This window comes from Capra hircus, chromosome 2, assembly GCF_001704415.2.
Source record: "Capra hircus breed San Clemente chromosome 2, ASM170441v1, whole genome shotgun sequence".
In the NCBI taxonomy this organism is placed as follows: Eukaryota; Metazoa; Chordata; class Mammalia; order Artiodactyla; family Bovidae; genus Capra; species Capra hircus.
The window spans coordinates 29,847,182-29,865,948 of record NC_030809.1 but is presented as its reverse complement, the minus strand read 5'-3'; the positions used below and the strand labels follow the sequence as shown (position 1 = coordinate 29,865,948).

At 52.5% G+C, this 18,767-nt stretch overlaps 1 protein-coding gene across 10 annotated transcripts in view; it reads right to left on the bottom strand.

The window, feature by feature from the left end:
- TNS1 (tensin 1) overlaps window positions 1-18,767 on the bottom strand; it is a 211,314-nt gene that overhangs the window by 30,839 nt on the left and 161,708 nt on the right. For 6 of the 10 annotated variants that reach the window (XM_018059646.1, XM_018059634.1, XM_018059639.1 and 3 more), the window contains 4 exons: window positions 12,424-12,510; window positions 7,140-7,336; window positions 6,183-6,258; window positions 812-904 (listed from right to left, as the gene is read on the bottom strand). In XM_018059646.1, the coding sequence (XP_017915135.1) occupies window positions 812-904; window positions 6,183-6,258; window positions 7,140-7,336; window positions 12,424-12,510 (453 nt within the window). The remainder of the gene's footprint in view (window positions 1-811; window positions 905-6,182; window positions 6,259-7,139; window positions 7,337-12,423; window positions 12,511-18,767) is intronic. The other 4 variants (XM_018059653.1, XM_018059662.1, XM_018059669.1 and 1 more) reach the window with 1 other exon arrangement.

Here is an 18,767-nt window from a genome sequence, read left to right as displayed (position 1 = left end):
CTGCATCTGTGTATGTGTGCCTATCTCTCTGTGTGTCCATGCCTGCATGTGTGTGTGTGTGCGCGCGTGCATGTCTCTCTGTGTGTGCATGTCTCTGTGTGTGTGCATGCCTGCATGTGTGTGTGTGCATGTCTCTGTGTGCGTGCATGTCTGTGTGTGTGCGTGCATGTCTCTGTGTGTGTGCATGTCTGCATGTGCGTATGTGTAAGCATGCATGTCTGCATCTGTGTATGTGTGCCTATCTCTCTGTGTGTCCATGCCTGCATGTGTGTGTGTGCGCGCGCGTGCATGTCTCTCTGTGTGTGCGTATGTCTGCATGTGTGTATGTGTAGGCATGCGTGTCTGCATCTGTGTATGTGTGCCTGTCTCTCTGTGTGTGCATGCCTGCATGTGTGTGTGTGTGCGTGCATGTCTCTGTGTGTGTGCATGTCTGTGTGTGTGTGTGTGTGTGCACGCATGTGCACACAAGCACCTGGACTCTGGGGCAAGGGAGCCAGGCTTCCGGCAGAAAGTTAACCACCTCCAGGGAAACAGGGCATGCCTCCAACCCCCTGACGTCAGAGGATTCTGGGAGTGGTAGTGACCCCACAAGGCAAGGGCAGGAAGACTCCGTCCCCCTCAACCCCTGAACAGAGAGCCCCACCCAGGCCTGACCTCAGCACGGACACAGAGCCCGGCTGCCACCTTGTTTCCAGAAGAATCCTGAGAACTCACCAGGCCTGGGCCCTGCCCAGGACCACAGGAGTCCTCCAGTTCCCCACCCTGTCCTCTGGCCTCCCCAGCCTCCTCCCTTCCCGCCAGAGTCACTCACCGCCAGTGGGGTGTAGCAAGATGTCAGCTGGGTTGTGCGGCTTCAGGCCCAGAGCAGACAAGGGTGTCTTGGCCAGACCTGGAGGGGAACGCACTGCACAGGGAATAAGAGGGGAGAGCTGGGAGTGAGTGCGGGTGGACGTGTGGAGAGAGGACCCCTCCTGAAGGAGGGCATGTCGGGGAGCGGGGTTGGGGGGGGCAGCAGGAAGTGGAGCAGAGGAACCAGCCCCACCCGGTGGTGCCAGGGCGGCTCCACTCCCCCTTCCCGTCTCCTGTGTTTCTCCAGGGGATGAAGGATAAAAGGAGTCAGGAAACAGCCTTGCCCCTCACCCTCCAGAAAGTCATTTCTATCCCTAGACCCTGAGTTTCTTCCCTATGGTTCCTCCACACTGTGTAGTTATAACACACACACTGGTTTCTTGGGCACCCTCTGACTTGCTCTATATCACTCTCTCTCTAACCTCTCCTCTCACATTCCCTACCCCACCCTCAACGCGCGCGCGCACGCGCACACACACACACACACACACACACACACACACACACAGATGTACTTAAAGAAAGCAGAGTATCAAGATGGTACAGCCTATAAAGGACAGAAGGAGGAGAAGAGATCACCAGCAGAACCAACCCTGAGTCCCCAGGCCAGTCTTCAGCCACAGGTCTTTGACCTCCAGCTGAGCAGGCCCTTTGCAAGCCCCAGGAAGAGAGAATTTCTCAGCTGGGAGCTCTCTTACTTCCCCCAAACCTCAGTGTTCCAGAAGAGGAAAAAGCCCCATCTCTAAAATACATGGGCAAGAGCATGACCACCCTGCACAAACCCAGGTCACCTCCCAAGCCACCTGTCTGGGTTGGAAGTGTCACAGAACACACAAGGTCAGAAAGGGCAGTCAGGCTTTCTCCCATCAGCCCAGGACGTGGCTGGACTCCAAGCTGAGCTGCACGGTTGTTGCTCTGCCCAGTCACAAGACTTCTCAGTGGCAGCTGTCATGTCTCCAAACCCACCCCGGAGGAGAAGTAAAGAAATGAGCTCCGTGTCTCCTGTCGCAGCTCTCAGGACCCTGCAGAGCCCACAGCCGTGGAAGACAGGCAGTCACACAGGGCCGCCAAAAGCCTAAGGCTGCCTGCCCCACCCCAGTGGCCTCAACAGATGAGCCATGGCCCTCAGGTGCCCAGGACCCACACAGCAGCTCCAGGACCCTCCCTGGCATCTCCTCCCTTTCCCAAAAAGGCAGTGAGACCTACAGGAAACTAAACTCCCAAAATATAATCTTCCAATGAAAGCAGTTTAAATAGCTTATTTGTGATCCCCTGGAGGAGGGCATGGCAACCCACTCCAGTATTCTTGCCTGGAGAATCCCCGTGAACAGAGGAGCCCCGTGAACGGGTGGGCCATGGGGTCACAAAGAGTCGGACACGACTGAGCAACTAGGCGCGCACACACACGTTTGTGCATGTGGTGGTATATCCACAGGTGTCCATGGGAACAGAGAGGCATCACAGGAGTCCAAACGGTTGGCCCAGCCCTACACTCTACCCTCACTCTGCCCTGAGATGCCCAGTGGACAGATACAGCAGAGGGGACGAGTGTGTACAAACACATCCAGGCAGGGGCTAGGTCTAAGCCTCCATGCTTCTGTGTGTCCCTCTTTCTCTCATTACACACACACACACATCTTTACAACAGACGCTTATCAGCACTTAGTAATGTTTGTCAGACAAATGACTTTGAATGTAATTAATTATGGAAGAATGAGCCCAGCCTCAGAGACCACTGTCCGTGGAATGACCAGGAAGACTCTGGGCCCATAAGGCTGCCTAGTGGGCGCAGCAGAGGTGCAGGTGAACAGGGTGAAGGGGACGAGGGGACAGAGGCAGTGGGAGGTTCCTCTGGGCTTCCCTCAGCACCCCCAGCTCGCTCATCACTCCTGCCCTCAGTGCCCAGGCATCCACCCTTCTGCTGAGGCAGACATGTGGGTGGCCCTGAAGCCAGGCAAGGCTTGGCTTCCCCAGAGAAGAATTCCTTGCATTTCTCCGCCTCTGTTTTCTCTCCCAACCCTGTGCATGGAGGAAACCTCTAGCTTATTCTCTCCTCCCCAGGCACCCGGGGCTGACCCAGGGGAGGGAGGGAAGAATGGGAACAGAAACATGTGGTAGAACCAACTCTAGCCCGGCCCAGATGGCTTCATCCCAGACAGGGTGATGGCCAGGATCCTGGCTGTTTGGACCCACAGGAAATTGGAGCAAGTGTGAAGGTGGTGGGGAGGGGAGCTTCCCAGATGGCTCAGTGGTAAAAGAATCCACCTGCCAATGCAGGAGACGCAGGTTTGATCCCTGGGTCGGGAAACCCCCGGAGGAGGAAATGACAACCCATTCCAGTATTCTTGCCTAGAGAACCCCATGGACACAGGAGCGTGGCGGGCAACAGTCCAGGGGTTCACAAAGAGTCAGACACAACTGAGCACGCACACACGCACGCACGTGCAGGTTGGGGAGCTAAGACCAGGGAGAGAGATTCCAGGAGTCTGAAGCCTTTTACAAGGCTACAGAGCTGTCTTGAACAGCTGCCCTGGGCTTTCACTGCCCAACACGGTAGTCAGGAACCACATGGGGCTATGGTGCACCTGCTGTGTGTCCAGTCTGAACGGAGGTGTTATATGAGTGTAAAAACACACAGTGGATTTCAAACTTGTATGAAACAAAAATGAAAAATATATCTTTACATTGATTACATGTTGAAATCATACTTTAGATCCTTAGGGTTAAATAATAGCAAATTTTTTCTTTTTTTTTTTTTTTTTTGGCCGTACTGCGAGGTTTGTGGGAATCTTAGTGCCCGGATCAGGGATTGAACCCAGGCCCTCGGTAGTGAAATCACAGAGTCATAAACACTGGGCCACCAAGAAATTCCCTAAATAATACCTATTATTAGAATAAATTTCACCAACTTCTTTTTAGATTTCTTAAAAGGATTGTAGGATAATATTCTCATTAATCATTTTATTTCTACTTACCTATAGAAATGATAATACTCTGTGGATATTTTGAGTGAAATTTAAAAAATCATTACAATTAATTTCTCCAGTTTCCTGTATATTCTTTAATGGAGCTGTTAGAAAAGTTTCTAGTGCAAACTACTACTACTACTACTACTAAGTTGCGTCACTCGTGTCCGACTCTCTGCAACCCCATAGCAGCAGCCCACCAGGCTCCGCCATCCCTGGGATTCTCCAGGCAAAAACACTAAAGTGGGTTGCCATTTCCTTCTCCAATGCATGAAAGGAAAAGTGAAAGTGAAGTCGCTCAGTCGTGTCCGACTCTTAGCGACCCCACGGACTGCAGCCCACCAGGCTCCCCCATCCATGGGATTTTCCAGGCAAGAGTGCTGGAGTGGGGTGCCGTTGCCTTCTCCGTCTAGTGCAAACAGCTGTTATTTTTCTGCAGGACAGTCCACTCACAAATTTAGCTTCCTGTATGTCCAAGATGGGCTTCCCAGGTGGCTCTAGTGGTAAAGAACCCGCCTGCCAATGCAGGAGATGTAAGAGGCATGGGTTAGATCCCTGGGTCAGGAAGATCCCCTGGAGGAGGGCATGGCAATCCACTGCAGTATCCTTGCCTAGAGAATCCCATGGACAGAGGAGCCTGGTGGGCTACAGGCCACGGGGCTGCAGAGAGTCGGACATGACTGAAGTGACCGAGCACATGGGATGTGTCCACGATGGTGGCCAACATAATTCTGTTGGCACAGAAGGCAAGCACTGGTGCCACATTCCTCCCCCTGGCAGGACAGCCAACCACCGGAGAACACATGGCCAGCTCCAACTCTCCTGTCCTCACCCTCTACCAGTCTCACCCGGACGAATGAATAGCTTGGGTGGACCTCACCTAGTCTAATCCTGGAGCATCACTAGTCTCTTCACCTCTGCCAACTCGGGCCTCTTACAGGAACCCTGAGTCCTTCACAGCCTGGTACTGATATTATTTTCTTAACTGCTCTCAAGCAAAGTTCCACATTCAGTGGCTGTGTCACTGAGTTTTTAACACAGATACATGACTGCTCATTTTTAAATTTTAACCCATGATTTTGTCCCCTTTTCTAAAGCTTGTCACTGCTTTCCCAGGTCTCCTCCAGCTCCTCTTCATGTCTCTTCTACCATGAAATGGAATACTTCCTCTCTCCTGGGCTCATCCAGGTTTTCTCATTGTTTGGAAATGTCTCTGCCCTTTAGGGATCTGCCACTCCAGTGAGAACACCAAGTAAGACACAGACTAAAGGCTCCTGTCTGGAGGCCAAGAGATGGATACGTTGGGCATATGGTCAACCTGAGGGTTCTGAGCCTTTCTCTCCTTGGTGAAAACTAGGAAGTGGAAGAGGTGCCTGGATGCAGACAGAAATGGGAGTCAGAAGCAAGAAGGTCCAGGGGTTACTTTAGGATGTTTCTTTAGGATGGGGGATGTTTTACACATAGGATGCAAAGACTCTTCAGTTCAGTTCAGCTCAGTTCAGTCACTCAGTTGTGTCCAACTCTTTGCAACCCCATGAATCACAACACGCCAGGCCTCCCTGTCCATCAGCAACTCCCGGAGTTCACTCAGACTCATGTCCATCGAGTCAGTGACGCCACCCAGCCATCTCATCCTCTGTCGTCCACTTCTCCTCCTGCCCCCAATACCTCCCAGCATCAGAGTCTTTTCTAGTGAGTCAATTCTTCACATGAGGTGGCCAAAGTACTGGAGTTTCAGCTTTAGCATCATTCCTCCCAAAGAACACCCAGGACTGATCTCCTTTAGAATGGACTGGTTGGATCTCCTTGCAGTCCTAAGGGACTCTCAAGAGTCTTCTCCAACACCACAGTCCAAAAGCATCAATTCTTCGGCACTCAACTTTCTTCACAGTCCAGCTCTCACATCCATACATGACCACTGGAAAAACCATAGCCTTGACTAGACAAAGTAATGTCTTTGCTTTTGAATATGCTCTCTAGGTTGGTCATAACTTTCCTTCCAAGGAGTAAGCGTCTTTTAATTTCATGGCTGCAATCACCATCTGCAGTGATTTTGGAGCCCAAAAAAATAAAGTCTGACACTGTTTCCACTTAGCAATTAGCAAACCATAATTTGGGAGTCCAGGGACCCGAGTAGGTCAGCCTGGACCCCAGGATGCAGCTGCTGCCTCTTAGCTGTGTGAGCGTGGACAGCAGAAAAGAAGCGAAGAGAAGAGAGGTGAGGAAGGGAAGCAGAAGAAAGATGAGCCATAGGGATGAGAAGCGGCAGATTCTGGTCCCACCCAACTCTGCCAGCACTCCCAAACCTGGGAAGCCTACACAGGCCAGAGGGGACCCAGCGAAGGAAGGCTGAGTGGGAGTTCTTACCCCCACTGGGTGGTGGGCTGGTCGGAGAGGTTCCTTCCATCTCCTCAAAGGCTTCCTTGTAGCTGTGCAGATGGGGCTGCATAAGGAGAACAAGGGAGCAAAGCCGTAGCTGTGAGTCTGAGGAGGAGTTTCCAGTTACCAGCCTAACCAATCATCCTTTCCAGTAAACACGGAGGTCAAAAGCAGATCTTCGCCACCTGTGGCCCCAACGACTGCTTGCAGCCAAGAGAACAGAAAGTGGCTGATTGCAAGGCAATTGTCCAGCAGTACCTGCCTTGGAAATATTTCACAACAGGGCCAAAAAGAAGGGACAGAAGGCAGGAGAGAAAAGATGTCCAAAAGCTATTTATGTCCAGAAGGACCCATTAACCTGGGATTTTACCAAATACGGACCACTCACATCAGAATCTTCCAGAATCAGATTCCTGGGTCCCACCCCAAGTCTAATAGGCTAGAATTTTTACAGGGGGACTTGAGAATCTGCATGTTTAACAAACTCCCTGATGATTGTTATGCTCACTAACGTTTAAGACCTACTTCCTCAAACTGCTGAGCTGTCTCAAAAATATAAAAACTTTGACACCGAAATTAGATCTATCTCCCAAGTAAACCCTACATCCAGAAAGGGTTCAAAAACAGTCTGCAGGATCTGGCTTGGAGTCTAGAGTCTGCGGTCACCTACATCACACCAGGGTCCTTACCACCCTCATAAAGGGTGCTCTCTGGGGCTCAAGAAGGGAGCCTCAGTCTCAGTGTTCATGGAAGAAGTAGGGGAATAAAAGCTGTTTGGAGGGGAAATTGGCTCCTGATTCCACAAACCAAAGAGAAGCCCTAGGCTGAGGATGCAGGCAGGAAAAAAATACTGAGTTTACTGACAGGTCACCGTTACTCAGATGACAATCAAGTCCCTCAACAGTTCAGCTGGGCTCTGCTACCCTCTGTGGCCCCAGGACTCACCTCTTTGGGTCGCCCTCCAGGATTGAGAGCGATGGTGAGAGCCAGCTCTGGGGAGACGCATTGGACAGGCGAGCGAACCCCGGGGCTACGGGGGGATGTGGGTTCCGGTGACTGGTTCTCGTACTGCCCATCACTGGCAGCCCGCTTCCGGAGAGGTGCTGGGGGCTCTGCAGGCTGCTTCTCCCGAGCCTGCACCCCTGGGAGGAATGGCAGGGCAGAGAGGGCAATGAGCAAAATGTGGGGGGAAAGGATCAGTCCACCTAACTCCCCTAGAGGAGACAGTGCATCTTAGCTCAGGGGGTCCAAGCTGGAGCTGGACTTGCCTCCCCTCACACCTCCTCCCCTCAGACTCCCTCTGCCCACACCCCAGTTTCTCTGCTGGGTGGGGGAATCTGCTTAGATTGAGCTGGCCTTCAGCAGGAATCTCTGCTCTGCACAGGGTTGGGGCCCAGAGCACAAAGGACTGATACAAGAAACAGATGTCAACTTCTTCCAAGCCCCAGAGGCAGAGGGCCAGAGCTTCCAGGCAAAGGAGGGAAGGTGGAGGGAGGAAAGACAGTCTCCAAGGCGACTGCATCAACCAACAAGCAACAACAGCCCCATGGGGAAGGACTTGGAAGGACTGAATGACGCATCAGCTTGCAAATGGTGCTCCCGAGAAGAAACCCAAGAAATGACTAAGACCTGTCACGATGTCCCAGCCCCAGCTGGCCCCTGGAATACTGCTGGCCTTCTCAGGGGTTCCCCAACCCTCATCCGTCCAGTGTCACTCTGAAACCTCCCACCCACTTCCTGTGTGCCCACACTTTCCTTGCCCCAAAGATGGCCCAGGTTTCCAGGCTGCCCCAGAGCGGCAGGCAAAGAGCCTGCAGACAAGCGCCTCCTGTGCTTTTGTGTATTTCCCTCCCACTCCCCAGGCCTTAACCTCACCCTCCTCCCTTCCCACTCCCTCTTCCCACAGCTGGGCTGCGGCACGAAACCCATTGCCTCATTGAGCTGGCTCCAGGAGCCTAGAAAACTTACTCCCTTGGGGCCCAGAGGCCATGACCCAGCCTGAGGGTGGGCCCCTCATCCTCACTACCCTGAAGAAGGAAATTCCAGCCCTGCCTCCGCCATCACCCGAGAGGGCAGGCGAGGTAAAGAGAAGTGCTGGGACTTATCAAAGGTCTCATGAGACCCTGGCTACACCAGCCTCAGGCCAGAGCTTGTGGGCCGACCCACCACCCCGTGGCACACACGCTCACGCACACGCAGACTGCCTCAGCAACAAGCCAGCACAGCCAAGCAGAAATCACCCTCGATCAGACTGAATCGTCATCTACCCTTCACAGGGGGGTCTGCATGGACCCAAGAATCCCTAGCTCCGGCCTGACACCGCCACTGAGGCCACTATGAAAAGCACAGGCTGAGAAGCCTAGCTACTCGTCATGAACAGCAGGCTGCCAGCTGCCAAGTCTAGGGATGGGTGCACACATCTCACACACACACACACACACAAACACACACACAGTCACTCCAAGACGTGCATTCAGACCAGCCCATAACTAGGAGCCTCGTCTGGAGAGCACTTGCAGATGTAGAAGGTCCCCTGTTGGGGTGGTGTCCTGAGTTTCCACGGCCAGCTCTTCAGTCATCAGAGGCAACCTGCCTACCAGCTCAACCAAGAGAAAAAAAAGCCCCGAGTAAAGACTGTAAACCAGGCTCACAAACCGCCTTACTTAAAACAATTAAGCCCCTTGCCTCAAAGGGCCCTTATTTGCAGAAGAGATAAGTAGGGGTCGCACCGTCCTAACCAGGGGCTGCTATGAGGATCAACCCAGATGGAGGACAGGGCACACCTCTGAAGGGCTGGGCAGGGCCCACTCAGGGATCCTAGGGCAACCCCAGGCTCTCAGCCCTCAGAGAATTGGGGGAGGGGGGTGCGGGGGTGGTCCCCTACCCTCGCTCACACTTCCCCCACCTCCTCCAAGCCCCCTTCCCTGTCAAGCCTCCCTGAGCAGCTTGGTCCAGAGCTACTGCTGGTTTCATTCCTGGCAAAAACATTAGAGAGAAACAGACGTAGCCATTGATTTTCTAATAATAATTGTGACAAAGGAGGCGCGTTCGGAAAAGGCTCCCAGGGGTTTGGAACTAAGCTCAGCCCCAAGGTTAAAAGAAACGCATTAGGGCTGCACTGAGTTCCGGCTCTCCCAGCCCCGCTGCCTCCCTCGGCCAGAGCCCGTGTCTTTGCAAGGGGCAGCTGATGTCCTTGTTTGGGGATCTGATGTCTGCCCTTGAAAAACGGGTCTGCTTTAACTCAGGGCCCTGTCTCTCCTGGAGGGACACAGAACATTCTCCTGGACGCACTCAGAACATGAGCTCCACGTTCAAGGGCTGCAGAGTGTTGCAGAGTGGCCCAGAGAGGAGGCTAGACCACTGCGGAGAGGGGAAGCTTCCAGGCCGTGGAGGGTGTGAGGTCTAGCCCAAGGCGGTCACCACTTGAGAGCAATCCCATCTCTTCTTCAAGCCCCCTCTCCACCACCACCAGAGTGGGACCAGCTCTGTCCGGAAGCAGGGGGATGGACAGGCGGCCATCCAAAGCATAGGGTCCTGCAGGGCACAGCCCCCCTCTGCAGAAGAGGGAAGCCCCGCATTCCACTCCCACGGGGACAGACCCTCTCCCGCGGAGCACCCCCCGCAGCCCCAGTGGCTAGCCCCAGGCCTCTCGAATTCTCTGAACACAGTGTGCCACTGTTGTCCGCCTTGGCAGGCCCAGATCTGCCCCCCAAGTGCCAGGAGAGCCATATTCCCTCTCTCTTGTCCCTCTCTACAGGAGGGGAGACGGGCCATGGCAGAGGGGAGAGAAGAGAGCCCCATTGTTCCTCAGCCAAGCTGGGACGTCTGGACACAAGCTGACAGCCTGTGTCAGGGGAGAACACCCCTCCCTCACGTCCCAGAGACTGACGGGTAATAAAAATAGCCCCACTCTTTCCCACCAGCCTCCTCTCCGCCCAGCACATCCTCCCACCCTCACCTCAGGTCTTTCTCAGCCTCCTGGCCCCAGGCCCGCTCTCAGGGCCTCTGTCTAGTGCCCCACTCCCTGCATACACACAGGCATGTGCGTGCACGCGTGCACACGCGCGCACACACGCACACACACACACACACGTGGGCACACACAGCCTGAGCCTGGCAGCAACAGCGGTGGGTCACAGTCATCCTCAGAACCTCCACAGTCAGCCCTTCCTCAGCAGGAGACCAGGGACCAGAGGAAGTTTATGAAGGAAGTGGGGGGAAGACAGGCAGCCCAGGGACTCTGCAAAGTCTTCCCAGCAAAGCTGGTGAGCCCAGCCTCCTCAGCCCAGCAGCACAGAGAAGCAGCCAGAGAGCGGTCTTTAGAGTAGTTAACACACTACACGAGAAGCCATGTGTCGTCCTCCAAGGGCTGCTCGCACACTCTGGGCATCACGCCTTCCCTGGAGGACAGCAGTCCTCCTGGAGGGCAGCAGTCACCACAGCCCGGGGCCTCCACCTTGGCCACCAGACCTGAAGAGCAAGGCACAGGGCGCTGGGGCAGCCCCATCTCCCGGGGCCCTCACTTGCTCCCCCAGGATGGCGCTGTGCTCAGGGGACAGCCGGCTCCAAGGCTCCCCTAAAGTGGCCTGGACCTGAGGTCAAGAATCTCCATCTCACACACACACACACACAAACACACACACACACACAATTCTAGAGGCTGTCGCCCTAACACGCATCAATACACCTGATTCATAGACACAGCATGGCTGCCCACCACCCCAGCGACCATGGACAAATGTCCTTGTGCCAGGCTTCGTCACATGCCTCCTCTACAACCCCCAGACTGGCCACTTCCACCCTCACAGACCCAGCTCTTCTCTCCAGCCTTCCATTTTCCAAAAGACTGGATTCCTCAGCTCCAGGTGGCAGGGCTGGGTGTCCGACAGCTTGCCTGGGACTCCGGAAGCGAGGGGATCCGGGAGGCCACCTGCTGGGGCCAGGGCACCAGAAAGCCACACGGCAATCACACTAGCTAACAGCCCCAGGGCAAGCCATGCCAGCTCCCCTCAGGACAGGCCCACTCCCAGAACTCCCCCAAACCCCAGGCCCAGCTGGACACTGCACTCCCCACCACTGGGCCGAGAAGAAGGTGGAGGGACAGAAGAGGAGGCGGACAGGGAGCTATTCTGCTAAAGCCATCTCCCTATTGTCCATGGACTGGGAGAAGGAGGGCCCTGAAAGCACCGGCTATTGCCAGTGGAAGGCAACAGCCCCTTCACCCCCTAAGCCTTTTCCCAGAGCTGCTTAAGGCCACGGCATGGGGTAAACCCGTGCACACCGTCTTCTCCCTGACCTGGGCTTCTGGCTTCCAACAAGCTGGGATGGGATGAGGGGATTCCCTCCCCAGAACTAAAAGCCTAAGGGCTTAGATGTCCAGCTGGGGCAGAGGATGCCAATGGACCACATCACTCTAAAATAGAGCAGCGTGACTCTGGATGGAAGGGCCACCATACTGGAGCACATCAAGTCACCAAGCTAAAGGCACATAGCCAGGCTACGAGCCTCCATTTGCCACGCTGGGAGGGTGAGCTCTGAGCAATTCAGAGACTTGCCCGGGAGTGTCACAGAAGTGGTCACAGGCAGAGCCAGGACCACGCCCGGGGCTTCTGACTCTTGGCCATGGGTCCTGGGGTCAGAGATTCAGGATGAGTCAGAGGGGGGTGCCCTGCCCCATCGAGTGCTGTACTCCAGAATGGACAGAGCAGCAGGCGCCGGGGCACCACTCTGTGTCTTGTGCCCACTGGTCCATACTGAGCATGGCCTGGCTCCTGCCGAGGCTCTGGCCAGGACAGCCCGGGTGATCTAAGGGCCAAGGCAGCTGGAGGGCTGGGCTGTCAGAACCCTCACTGAGCGCCTTTGTTGCAACGACCTGCATGCCCACAAGCAGCCTGAAAGTTGGTCCAGTCACCCCAGACTCTTTTCCCAGCAGGGAAGGCCAAGGCTGGAAGCATCAGGCTGTGTCCATGCAGAAGTGGGAGCACTCACTCATGCAGAGAGGAGGGAGGGAGAAGGGAGCAAGGACAGAGGAGGGAGGCAGTGAGAAAAGAAGCGGAGGCAAAGAGAAGAAAGAGACGGAAAGGAGAGAACAGAAGAGGGAAAGGAGGGAAAATGAGGGGGAGATGGGAAATGAGGAGGTGGAAGAAAGTGGGCAAAGTCTGGAAGGGAAGAGAGAGAAAAGGGGAGCGAGGGTGAGTCATAAAAGGAGGGGAGAGGGAGAGGAACCAACCAGAGAGAGAGGAAGCTCGGAGCCGGTGGAGAGGAGGGTGCCAGGAGCTAACTGTCCGCCCAGTGCCCTGCAGCCTGGCATTGTACGCTGCCCACCCCCACCCCGGGGAGCCGGCAGTGGGGAGGCAAGCAGCGTGGGGTGTGGGGGGGTGGGGGACGAGGGAGGCGGGAAGAGGAGGACACCAGGCAAGGAAGGAAACACGCCCACAGTACGGGGGACAGATGGACACGGGACACACGAAGAACGCCAGGGACAAGGCATTTAACAAGACGAAAACAAAACAAAAACAAAGAAAAAAATCAACATTAGTTGGTGTTGTCTAGAATCTGGCCACACACTTGAGGGAGGTGGGCAGGGTGTCAGACAAGAGAGGGTGGATCCGGGGTCTCACTTCTCCGAAGGACAGGTGGACGGTCTGTGGTCCAGTAGGACACCACTCACCTCTCTTTCCTAACCCCAGCGTGGAGCAGGAAGGTGCCAGCCTGGGACCAGGAGATTTCAATCCTTTGGCTCCACATCTCACCCACCCTCATGGTCAGCATGTCCCCGTTCCAGGACCTCTCTCTGCTCATGGTCATCTCCCCACCCCTGGATTAATCAGTGACCTTTCCAGTCTCAGCCCAAGGGTCATCTCCCCAGGCATCAGGGCATTCCTCGGCCCTTTATTCTTCCATCACACCCTCCTTAGTAATCCTCTTCCATGGGGGCCACTTAGGAGCCACTTCAAGTCCTGCCCCAGACTGCTGGGCACCACTGAAAAGTCCTTAAGATGAGCCTGCCTGGATGCACTGTAAGGACCTGGGATGTCTTTTTCTTCAACCCAGCTGACTCCAATCCATCTCACACCCCAGGGGCTGCACAGTGGCCAGTCTCACTTCTTTCTGGCTTCCAGAGAGCCATACCTTTTGAGTTTTCTCTACTTCAAAAGCTGCTCCACATCAGTTTGTTTGTTTGTATTTATTGGTTCCTCCTCATGTCTCAAAGCTCCAGAACTCAATCCTAGGACCTCCCCTCTGTCTGTGCTCACCCCCTCAGTAAGACCATGCAGTTTCTTACTTCACATGACATCACAGACTGATATCTCCCACATTCCTAAGCTCCCATCTCTCCCCCATAAACTCCTGACTCATACATCCAGCCATCTTAAACACTTCATGGGCATCTCAGACGTAACGTGGCCCAAGCCACACTTCTGATATCACCTCTAAGACTGCTCTTCCCACATTCTTCTCCATCTGAAAGAAGAGCAACTCCTTCCTTAGTTGCTCAAGGAGAAACCGTGACTTTCCTTCTCTCAGGAAGCTTTGCACTTGCTATTTCCTCTGGCACATTCCCTCCCTACCCAACAAAGTTTTCCCCCTGACCATCCAACTACCCCACCACCACCCTTTACCCTTCACTGGCACTTCACTGCTTTATCTCTATGGCACTTATCATCCATCTGACAAATTATATGTGTATTTGCTTACTGGTTTATTGTCCATGTCTACCTCTTAAAAAAAAATCTTTATCTTTTTTGTTTACCACCATTTCTCCTGAGCCTACCTAGGCGAACATGTAGCACAGACAAGGGGCACATGTTGAGTGAATGACAGAATGGGCCTTGATCTTGTCTCCTTTTCCCATGAGGACATATCAAAACTGAGTTCTTAATTCAAGCTCTCAAAAGTTGACACCAATATTCCACTGCATCTGTATCCATTCTCTATTCTTATTTCATGAAGAGGTACCTTACCTCCTCAGCTCAGATGTGTGCTCAATTGTATCTGACTCTTTTCAATCCCATGGGCTGTAGCCCATCAGGCTCCTCTATCCACAGAATTCTCCAGGCAAGAATACTGGGGTGGGTTGCCATTTCCTACTCCAGAGGATCTTCCTGACCCAGAGAGCCAACCCATGTCTCTTGCATCTCCTGCATTGGCAGGCAGATTCTTTACCAATTGTGCCACGTGGGAAACCCCTACCTTACCGCCTGGTTGAGCCTAAATTATCTACCCAGGGATCTACTCCTAAGCCTAACCCCTCCTTATCTCCAAAGAGACCTGTTCTGTCAGTTTCCCTCTCTCTCTTGTATCTTTCTCTTCTCACTCTTCCCCCCATACCCAACCTCTCTCTCTTCCACCTCTGAAAACTCTCATGGCTCCCATCTTCACACAAAGAAGCTCTCAGTATCTTGCCACCCGCTTTAGCTACACCCTCTTCCCTTTTATCCCAAAACCGTTCAAAAGAACGGATGATGCGCTGTCTGCACTCTCTCCTCTCACTCCTCAGTCCCTCGGTCTGGCTTCCGTCACCACCACTCTACTGAAAACATGCCTCCGAAAACCCTCGAGGCCACCTAACTGGCAAGCCCGGTGAATTTCCCCGAGTCTTCCTCTTGGTGACCGCCCCACAGTGGCGCTGCTGGCCTCCCGGGACCCCTCTACTATTCCGACTTCTGTGATGACCCACCGTCTCAGGGCCTTCTCCGGGCCCAGAGCATTCGTCCTCCAGGCCCTGCATGGCTTCCATTCCCTCACGGCCGTTTCATTCTAAGCTCTTTTCTCTCCACGCCATCTGATATACAGAGATTTCATCCGTGCCCAAAGCTTTAACCTTCATGTTTGCGAGGATGACTCCCAAATCTATAGCTCTTTCCACTCTCTCAGGTCCAATTCCAGATGTCCGACTGCCTTTCATCTCTCTCTATCTGGAGCCTCCACTGTCACTCAAATTCAATATAACGAATACTGAGATCTTCATCTTACACCAAACTGCTCCTCCTCCTAACTTCTGGCTTGTTGATGGAACACTCATTCTGTTCTATCTATGGAGCCTCAGAATTCTCTTTGATATCTCCCTCCTCGTCACTTATTATACCCAATCAACTTGTAAATGCGTTGGTTCTCATCCCACTACAGCATCCCTGCCCCCATCTCTTCTTTTTCATTTCCATGGTCAGCACCCTAATTCAGTCCCCACCACCCAGGTTAGCCAATAAGCTCCTAGCATCTCCCAGCTCAAAGTCTCTCCCCTTTTGTATCCTTCCTCCCCAGACCCACCAAATACATCTTCCTAAACTACAGTTCCGATCATGGCATCCTTTCCTAAAACACAGTAATGGCTTCCTTCACTTCCACTAGCTAAGATTCAAGCTTCTCCGTCTGGCATTTAAAACCAACCAGACGCAAGCCCCAGGCTCCTTTCTTCACTCACTATCACACAGCCTTATCTGCTCTCAGCCCACTCCATTCTTCAAACACATCCTATGCCTTCCTAGCTTCATTATGAGCCTTCCCTTTCCAATAATCTCACCCATTTCAAACTCCTATCTTCCAAGGCTCTGTTTAAAACATATACTCAACCCCAGTCTCTCTAGCTGATAGTGATCTTTCTTTTTCCTTCATTCCCACAGAACTTTTCTTCATATTTCTCTTATTACAAAGAACTTCATTTTAAAGGTCTAGTTCTTTTTCCCCTTACTAAACTCTAGACTCCTTAAGGATAAGATCCGAATCTGATTTCCAACATGCATTGAAATCTCTACCTTTAGAGACACCTGAGACCAGTCCAGGCACAGAATCAGGATCGTATGAAAACTTGATTGGACTCAACAACTCTGACTCTTATTTCTTTTTCGTGTCTTATTGCACTGGCTAGGATAGCCAATACAATGTTAAATGATCACGGTGATAACAATCATGTTTATTTTATCCCTGGTGTAATGGGAATGCTTCTAATGTTTCACAAGAAAGTGTGATATGTGCTTTAGGTTTCTGGTATCTACTCTTTATCAAGTTAAGAAAACTACTCCGACATTCTCTGAGAGCTAAGCTGAAATAATACATAAGTAGTAGTTGGATCACAGTGGCATGAACCAAGGACACAGAACTGAAGTACAGAGGACAGCCAAGGAGGAAAAGGCAGACCAGAGGGTGAAAGGCCAGAAGAAACTAGATCATATTCATGACCATATAGAGGCTCTCCTCAGATCTGAGCTCCCTAGGTTACTCATGTTGAAGCTTATATTCCAGCTCCTTGCAGAAGAATACAGAATGAGAAGAAGGCGGTAGTGCTGAAAGTCTATCCTTTGGCTCCTAGACTGTTTTACAACTTAAGCCTGCTGGTGCATCTTTATCTACAACAAGCACTGCAGATATCCTGAAGGGCTACTGAAGACGCTGTACAAGCAAGATCTGCTGACATAAGAAATACTGGTCATGAGAGGGCATAGACCAAAGAGACCTTCTGAAGCCCTAGGGACCAAATATAACTGTCCCTTCTATACATCTTAGCCCTTCTCCTGATGGAGTCACTCAGAGCTGGTGGAGGAGATGACAGCAGGGTTGGGACACAGATACTGTGCCAGTAATATCCCTCCATCCTGATGACTTCTTGGCAGCCAGAACCTGAGCAGCTACAGGATATGGAGGTTGAGAGGCAAGACCTCAGAAACTTGTAGGAGAGAAAACACTGAGCGGAGAGCCACTGTAAGATGGACATCTTTCTGGGGCCATTAAAGTATGGCTTTCTCTTGAGCTACACGGAAGGGTTCTGGGAGGGGGAGGAAATTCATCCTACTCTCTTTAGATACCTCATACTTCTCTTCTTCTATTGTAAATAACTTCATTTTAAAGTTCTAGTTCTTTTTTCCCCTTACTAAACTCTAGACTCCTTAAGGATAAGATCCACATCTGATTTCCAAAATGCATTGAAATCTCTACCTCTAGAGACACCTGAGACCAGTCCAGTCGCAGAATCAGGGTAAATTTCTTTGGATACTGCCCATCATTAGACTAGCGTGTCACTATTCCTCAGGCCACCGCCCCAACTCTGTAAAATACTGAGAGACCCATTCTTTTCCCGGCACCAGGAATAAAATGGTTTCTTCTGACAAGCCAAGTATTCTTTATCTTACTGGCCCAGATGTGGACAAAAATAGAAGATGGCAGTCCCTTGGAGACCACCCCATGGAGCATTTTGCCCCTCAGGTTATAGAGCTACTCATCTTATCCTTTCACCCTTGGTTAAAGCTGATGATGTGTTGCTAAACCAAATCTCCAGGGAAGGTGAAGCCCTTGATTGCCAATTTCCATAGTGTGAATACTGCCATAATGGCCAATTTCAAGTTACCCATAGTTGAACTGGGGGCTGTGTTCTGCTCTGAAGTACAGAAGCAGGACATCCATGTCCCCACACCAGATCCTGGACTCAGCCTCAAAGCCAACTGGCCTGGCCCCAGCTCCCTCCCTAAACCAACTGTCCATCCCCAAGAAGGGCGTCTCCCTCCTTGCAGCTGGCATGGTGACTCAGCTTCCCCTAAATTTAGGAAAAGGGACAGAAGGCAGACTCAGCTGCCCAGGCTCCTCTTCTGACCTCCTTCCACCCTGTCATCTGAGGGGCTTGGCACAAGGTCCCCCTCACCCCAGGCTATGGTCTACCCCTGCCTGGGCTTCACCCCTACAACAAAGCCAGCTCATAGGATTTCCCACCCAGTTTAGCTATCCCCATGGAATGGTTATAGGCTTAGGACAAAGTGAAGGTAGGGAGTCCTTCCTGTTCCTTGCAACATGGCCTGGACACTCTGCCGTTTCTTGCCTTTATCTCCCCAGTAAACCTGTCTGGTTGCCCCACTCTTTTTCCTCCCTTCAGAAAGATAAGTCCATTCTCTGGTAGGAAAGAGAGATCTGTTTCTCAGTGCCTGCTCCCCATACAGAGCTGGTCCTAAAGCAAGGACTAGCAGGATAGCTAAACAAGGCTGATCTTGGCCTCCTTGGAGACATAAATATCCTGAGAGGACCCACTAGGGTTAAACACTCAGATAGGGTCCAAGGGCTTTGGGGCACCCTCTCAGACATTGTTATGTCTCTGGGAGGGCCAAAAAAGGAACTGGAGTCCACAGAGGCCTCCCTTCAACCTTCTCCACTACAGGTAGCTACAGAGAGCATCTCATCTCTGCCTAGAAAAATCTGTACTCCAGTCCCAGAGTCACCACCTCTAGGAAGCTTTCCCTGATTGTCTAGGTGGTAAGCCTTACTTTCCCAGGCTCTGGGGCTTTGGTCCCCATCTCTGTTGTAGCACACACTGCACTCTGTTAGAATAATCTGTCTGTGTACCTCTTTCCTCACTAGATTGAAAACTCCTGAGACACTGATCTTTGAACCACAAGGCCTGGCTTGTGGTTCAGGCACAGAATGCAGGAAGGGATGGGTGGCACATAGGTTCCTAAATGCCTCTTCCCCAGGCCAAAATGGCACTCACTGAGGCATGATGGTTGTGCCTGTATGATGGCTGTGCCTCCCCCTAGCAAAGCCAACCAAGACCAAAGAGGGAAGTTGAGGAGGGAATAAAGAGGGGACACCCAG